General features: G+C 38.5%; 2 protein-coding genes across 2 annotated transcripts; both read right to left on the bottom strand.

The window, feature by feature from the left end:
- Positions 1 to 287: 287 nt before the first annotated feature.
- On the bottom strand, positions 288 to 6,221 carry LOC131789339 (hatching enzyme 1.2). Its single transcript, XM_059106435.2, has 8 exons — positions 6,076 to 6,221; positions 5,101 to 5,356; positions 4,914 to 4,979; positions 4,021 to 4,218; positions 2,928 to 3,045; positions 2,308 to 2,546; positions 1,941 to 2,168; positions 288 to 425 (listed from the first exon to the last, which is right to left on the bottom strand). Exons 2-8 carry the CDS (start codon positions 5,177 to 5,179, stop codon positions 400 to 402), a joined length of 954 nt encoding a protein of 317 aa, XP_058962418.2. The 5' UTR covers positions 5,180 to 5,356; positions 6,076 to 6,221; the 3' UTR covers positions 288 to 399.
- Positions 6,222 to 6,664: 443 nt separating this feature from the next.
- On the bottom strand, positions 6,665 to 7,318 carry LOC131789265 (uncharacterized). The gene has a single exon (XM_059106334.2). It carries the CDS (start codon positions 7,316 to 7,318, stop codon positions 6,665 to 6,667), a length of 654 nt encoding a protein of 217 aa, XP_058962317.2.
- Positions 7,319 to 7,362: the final 44 nt, after the last annotated feature.

The raw sequence follows: 7,362 nt of genomic DNA on the forward strand, positions 1-7,362 counted from the left end.
AGCCTTTTTAAACATAGTTACAAATGGTAGGTGGTACATTCTCTTTAATCTTATAGGTGAGGTTAAAGATTTTCTAGCTTATTAATTGAAATTACCAAGATTTCACTTTCTAAAATAAGAAACATTTTAAAAATATGTTTTTTCAAATTTCAATTTTATCTTTGCAATGATTCATGGGCGAATGGTAACGATTAAGAGGCGAAACAGTATTTTCTTTCATTCTTTAATTACACCTGATATTAATGAGGCTGAAGTTTTAATTTTAAGCGTTAACTATATCAGCCTGTCTCCTAAATCCGCATGCGTAATAGGCTCCACAGTGTCTGAAGTGACTCCAAATTCAGGTTGTTCGATTTCTTTTACACGTTTTATCAAAGACCGGCCGGACTCTGCATCACATTACTTGACTCCAACCACTGTCGATCCTTTAAGAGAGTTTAGAAAGGCAACACGTGAGAAAATTGAGTCCCTGATGTTCTGTTCAAAGTTTACTTAATTCTCGTCTGAGTATCAGCTGTCTTGAAAAACAAGTATTCTTCAGTGACCACATAAACTTTGATCTCCACCATAAACAGTATATATGAACTTATGACATTGACCGTGTTTTGACCTTTGGAAAGTTGTCTTCAAATTTGCCAAAAGTTCGACTGTTGAGGCCGCCATACAGTTTTGAATATGCTTCGCACTCTGGCCATTTACCTTAATCGTAACAGTCTCCAACCTATCTTTTCCATCTCGTGACGTTCGACTTGAGCAAGTATGAGCTACACTTCAATAAAATAACGATATTTTATTTTTGGTAAACAGGACAGCAGCTGTTTTTGAGCTGTTTTTACTGGCTTGTTTTCAAAATGGCGGTGTCCATCAGTAGTGGAATTTTCAGCATGTTTGCAGACAATTTTCAAACGTTAGGAAACTCCTCAAAATCTTAAAACTGCGGTAGATAGTTTATTTTCATGGATACTTTCAAATGGTGGCGATAAAGATCCATGGTTTCTGAAGCATACTTCTCCATAGAAGTCTCATATTCTTCGTCTCATCTTCTCTACAGTAATGACAATCGATGTCAGTTATCGCTGGCCAGACCAGTTCAGTCATGAAGAGACATTAATGAACTCGCAGACCAGATCCTCACTCCTTACAGACCAAGCTCCGGTTGATCGAAGGGTGGATAAGGCTACCAACTGGATAAATCTCTATCCGTTGGATAGCACAAAACGTTTTGGTAACACTTATCCACTGAACAGCGTTATCCACCCTTTGAGCAACTGGGCCGGGATCCTCTGTCCTTATCCTATTCCAAATGAAATATATAGTGAACTCTTTGAAGTACTTGAAGAGATCATTTTTGTCGGTCATTCTGGTGAACAGTTTAAAATATAAAACAGACTATTCCCTCCACCAAACAGAAGCGATACAAAATTTTCTCGACAGCTTATTGCCCTCCCATGATGCGACTTCGTTCCTCACTGACTGCCCCACCCTCATCTCCTCTTCTCTTCTCTTTACTTCCCTTCTCTACCCCTTATTCTCCTAAATCTTCCTCATTCTCCTTCCTCTTCGTTATCCCAGACTCAAAGTGTCGTGCCCAAAAGGTTTCTCACCAGCCAGCTCACTTATATTAGCTTGAACTCGGCTTGCTATGCTAATAAAATAAGCAGTTTTCAACTAGGTGTAATAGAAGCAAAACCAAAGTAATTACAACCGATAGTCCAAGCAAAGGAAAATATCACAATGGGTTAATGAGGAAGCGCGGGAAAACACGAATAGCATAGTTGCATGCATTGATTTAAGTTTTTCTGCTCATTGATTCAAAGGAAGGCACAAGTTTTCTAGACCTGCATCGCACTACGCAAATCTAAAAAACTTGGAAATATAAACTAAAAAATCATTCTACGCAAATTAAGCGATGAAAAAGATTAACACAATACGCTGCTCACCCCTTTCCCTATCACACTGATATAGCAACCGTCCTTTCTGAATATCCAAAGAGCTTAGTCTTTCTCTTTGTCCAATGTTTACACCTTTAACCTTTGCGTGTAAGGTCCTCATACCTCTCTCACGGGCAAAAAAAAAAGAACCATAGTGCATCACCGAATTGTAGTCGTATGGGACATCCTGCCCATAAATCGTCAGAAAACGCTCTTTCCTAAAATTGACTCTACACCCTGTCAAGATAAATATGACGAAGACATTTACATCGCTAGACTATCTCTCTTTATCACTTATTCACTCATAAATTAATGAGAGGAGGTTACATTCCACAACAAAGAAAAAAATGAAACTTAATAAATCAGTCTAATTTACCCGGCATCACATTGTCCCAAACTATTGTAACGTACATATCACGGTCTGGTCGATTTTGTTCGTGGTAGAAGCCAAGTGCATGCCCAATCTCGTGCATTATGCTCCCTTTACTACAAGTGATAGTCACGTTGCTTCCGTAAGGCGTAGGAGACCTGCAGGACATGTCTGCATATTCGGTTCCAACAGATCCCGCAGATACGACTTGACGACCTCCAATGCGGCCGATACTTGAAGAGCAACTAGAAAAAAAATACGTAAAAGCCTTACGTACAAAACAAACAACGTACAAACAAATATAATCACCATATCGCATGAATACTAAAATGCAGTTTGAATGAGAAGAAATGGTTTCGTTTGACCAGCACAACTTTTTCACATAATCGCTTTTAATTTAACAATTTTAAGGAGACTTAGGCTTGAAATCTTAACTATTGAAAACATAAAGAGCAAAAACTTAAGAGCTAGGAACAAAGAACAAAATCGTAAAAGTACTGTTTGCGAAGTGAACACGATTCATAATCTTTAACATAAAAACTCTTCTTAACCAGTTCTGCATTTATTCATTCACGAGCGTTACTTGCCTTCGTTTTTTCTTTTTTTTTTTTGGAGTTATTACCTACCCTCCCTCATATGCAAACTCCACATAGTCATCCTCGAACCTCCGCTCCTTGAAAACGATACAAAGCTTGTCTTGCCATTCCTTGATAGCTGCACGAATGTTTGTGAGACTCGCCTCGCCTGCAATAAAAAGTATATTAAACGTCAGATAATTTAGTGTGAACAACAGAATTGAAAACGTAAATTGGCTACCGTAAAGCGATCGCTCTGACGAAGGGCTAACGTTCGAAACGTCAGCCTTTAAACTCTTTATGGTGGCGAATTTTCGTTTTCAACTCAGTTATTAACACCAAATTACCGGAAGTCGCCATTTTGCATACAACTTGGGAACGATCCTTGGGAACCTGGCCGGCCGCGGACGCATGCGCTTCCGGACTATGTCAGAAATCTCAAAGTGAGTTCAACTTAAATGGCGGGAATTGGAACCAACGCGGGCCGCACACAAGGCGAGAACCGACGCGGAGAGCACACTTACAATCAGCAGCGCTATTTTTCGACTCGTCGTAAATAATCATAAATTGATTCAATAATGCTCTTTAGGATACTGTTCAAAGAATTCACCAAGAGATAGAAAAGAGTGCGAGACTACATTATTTTACAGGTAGGCTTTGCAGAGCAAGATTCATAGTTGTGACGTTCGAAGTCAATAATTTTGGAAAGTTTACGACCGCTTAGGTTATTTTTTTGAATCTCAGCTCGTCATTATGTTGGATTGTAAAACATATGGCTCTGGGGATAATTTCTTCTTCAAAAGTTTGTTTATGACCTTCTTTATGACCTGACATGTTTTAATAGATAACAGACAGCGATGTATATTAGTGAACGCATGGCATGTGCGTCTCATTTGCATATGCACTTAAGGAACTGTAGAATTGGGTTTTTCTTTCTATGGAATTCGATTCAGTCCAGAGTCAAGCTTACGTGATTCAGTTCCAGGCACGATGTTCCTGTGGGCCTCCCGTCCAGTGAAAAAAATACATTCCATTACTGTGACCGTCACTGATCATTTCTTACCATTTTCACCATATGGGACAAAGTTGAATTGGTCATAGAATTGTTTATATATTTGGATTCAATTTAATTAAGCTGCCTTACGCATTTTTGGTGCTATGGTGTATGGCACCGTATTGTTTAGCCAAAGTTGTAGAAAACCATTCTGCAGGAAATCCCTCTCCACTGGTGTGTTATCGACCGTGTCTTGCCAATACTTTTGGATGCTGTCTCTTTGGTGCTTTGTTAATAGCATGTCACCTTCAAAGTAATCTTTCCCAAGGTTCAGCTCTCCAAATGCTTCTATTTCACTCATCAGCGTTTGTCAGAAATGAAAATAAACAATAGCATAAGCCAACAGTGCCAAGCGGATATCGATCAAAGTTTTTTTCAAGTTCACGCACGCGGGCCATTATGCTCTTAAAACTTTCACTTTCACCTTGTAACAATATTAATAAGTCCTTTTAATGATATCGAAAGTATTGAAACAATCCTAAAAATTTCTATAGGTGGGAGAGTCGTTGGAATAGATGAACCATTAGTTACGACTATTTGCCATCCCAACCGCTGCCATGAACAAAAGAACGCAAGCTAAAGCCAACTCACAAACGCAAGTATGCGCGAGTGAGTTAACGAATCATTGCTCGATTTTGTTAACCTGCAAATATAAAGGCTAGGCTCTGATTTTGCGAAAGGACGGGTGGGTAAAGCTATCCACCGCACAGTCACGGATATTTTGCAGACTCGAAAAATGTATTCACAGAGCGATTGAAATACAAACAGATACAAATGCAAGACGGTTGACCGGCCGACTTGACAGACTGATAACGATCGGGGGGTGAGGGCATTCAGTGAGTGCAGGCGTATGAAATTGCTAACATAAGAACGAATGCCTGCACAAATCTACAGCCCAGAATTCGATTAGCATTTATGTCTTCAGACATGACAACATGTCTTATTTGTAGTTCTTAACAAAATTGTATATGTCTGTCTCTAACCTTGCATTTGTCTATCGTACAGCTCAAGCAAATCTGCGGCAGATGCTTCCTGACTTTCGTTTTCATCTAAACAAAAAAGAAACAGAATCGCGTGACAATTTATTATCTTAATGTATTATATTTTATAGTTCTGAAAATAATCACCATAATCAATAGGCTATTAGAGGCTCCCCGTTTCCCTACTTACCATCGAATATCGAGCCAAAACTTGAAGCAAAAATCAGGATATACGCTACTGCTGATGTTGAAAAGAGTTTCGTGCTCATAATATAGTTATGAACATGAGGAAGTACTTCTGTCTCGCGTACACCAGGATTTTGTTACTATATATTTTATTCTTTCTCGTAAAGCACATGGCAAAAAAATTTTTTAGAAATTTAAACGAAAGGAGATTTCAGGTACCTGGTTGAAATGCTGTCACATGTTTATGTCTTCATATAACTCTGACAATCAAATTAACAATGAAACAAAGAATCATAAAATTATATCAATAAACAAAGTCATTGAGAAAATTAAAACATGATATATAATTACTTCTAAATTCTTCTTTCAAGCTGTCGGGAGGCAATTCCTGGCTTAGAAATACTAAAGGTCACCAATTCAATCTTCATGTTCGTAAGTGTACCTTTGATTTAATTCTTACGTACGATTAGTTTCACTGTGATAATATTGATAGCGTTCAGTCTTTATTTAGGAGAATGAATGTGCTTGTGTTAAAAAAATCTGATAGGAGCTTCAAGAAATACAAGTAATGTCATTTGATTCTGTAAGCATAGACAATGCCTTGACGCGAAGAGGACTGTTTCAAAATGCTGGCTTTAAGGCCTCGGTATCATTAGCATACGCAAGTTGCTATCACCATTTCAGCGTTTTGCACTTAACTTTCACATAAAGGACAATTCCATCAACCTAATTTCCCATGTGAGAACTAGTCAAGCATACATGCAGGTAGTGCAAAACATTTTAAAAAATCGGCAAGATTTATATATGGCACAAGCTAGTCTCGGCTTTCTGTGGTTTCAATAAACTATTGTGTCTACTAGTGCGCGGGTAAAACATTCCATTAAGTTTTGAAACTGTTTTTTTTAAAGAAAGTCAAATACTTCTTTTGTTCTTTGGTCCACCTCAATTTTATGTCACTCCCTTTAACTTGTTTACTTACAACTTGAGAGACACATTACGCCAGACTACCTCAACTAAGAACATTTCCGGGATAGGATCGCTCCATTGGCTTAATTGTTTCAAAAGGAAATCAGTTAAAGAAAACATACCAGATCAGACGACGAGTGCCTTCGACTGGTAATACACCTTAACGTCGTTAACCACTGACCATAAGCTTTACAATTTGTTTTACAGGCAGTTTGTTGTTTGCTTGACTGGTTAATTGAGTTTTTAAATTCGCTAAGAATAAGCTCTTTGTGTACCTTATTTTTTATGAGTGACATACTTTACTTGAATTTATGACTAGCACAGAACTGGTACAGAACTAGTATCTAGAAGTGTTTAGATATCCTCATTATGAAACCTGTCGTGCTAGTTGTAAGAAAATTTGATGATAACTTACAAGAGGAAAATTTCATGACAGTTTCATTTTTCGTTGCGTGTAAAACAACATTCAGACTTAGATAAACCACAAAAAAATGAACAAACCACATGGAAAACACAAAAGAAGAAGTTAGTCAATTTTCTTAGTGAGTAAACCATAAAAAACTCAAGCGCCATTAATAAGTTTACTTCTAGCTGAGTGTAAATTAATTTTTTTGTGCTAGGGTCGACTTTTGTTGAAATGTTTGACGTTGCGTGTCATCCGACTGGTTCGATTCCATAGTTTTTCTAAAAGTGTATGCGCGCCGCATATAGGCCGGTTGGTGTTCTTCTGATTCGCTTAACCAATCCCAAATTCTTTTTTCGGTCTCTCTGATCGTGGGATTCCGGTAGTCTTCAGGCAATTTGCCCTTTATTTCCATGCGGATGTCTTTTTTAGAGCACGTAACAGGTCCTTTGTTTGCCAGTGCTTTCTTATGCTCTGTTAGTCCATAATTGGCAGAGTTAATTGTGACTCTCATATTATTAGCTGTGTTTCGTTGTCTCGTGTTGCCACCATACATGGGTGGAAGTTTTGTGAGCGGCCACAACTGCTTTGCAGGTTGCGTCGTTGGCCGGTTGTTTGAGAACATTATAAACTCACATACGGAAGGAAGGTTCGGTAAAGCGATCATGGCTTTGTTGGTTGTTTCATCCGCTTGCTCCGAATGCTTCTCTGGCAGAGCAAATCGATCACGTAATGAGTTCGACGCATGAGACGAGGTTTCGCTTTGGTGGCCACCGTTCTTACGGGAGAAAGACCTTGACACTGAAAACTTCCCTCGTTGTATTGTTTTCTTTGGCGGTTTGTTTTCCTGCATCATTCAATTAAACTTGTGCTCATGGCAGAAGTTCCAATGACACA

This window comes from Pocillopora verrucosa, chromosome 1, assembly GCF_036669915.1.
Source record: "Pocillopora verrucosa isolate sample1 chromosome 1, ASM3666991v2, whole genome shotgun sequence".
In the NCBI taxonomy this organism is placed as follows: Eukaryota; Metazoa; Cnidaria; class Anthozoa; order Scleractinia; family Pocilloporidae; genus Pocillopora; species Pocillopora verrucosa.

Coding starts and splice junctions, on each gene's coding strand:
- LOC131789265 (XM_059106334.2), bottom strand. CDS start 7,318: ATGCAGGAAAACAAACCGCCAAAGAAAACAATACAACGAGGGAAGTTT.
- LOC131789339 (XM_059106435.2), bottom strand. CDS start 5,179: ATGAGCACGAAACTCTTTTCAACATCAGCAGTAGCGTATATCCTGATT. Junction 4,980..5,100: donor TTTTGGCTCGATATTCGATG/GTAAGTAGGGAA, acceptor TTTTTTGTTTAG/ATGAAAACGAAAGTCAGGAA. Junction 4,219..4,913: donor GTACGATAGACAAATGCAAG/GTTAGAGACAGA, acceptor TGAGTGAAATAG/AAGCATTTGGAGAGCTGAAC.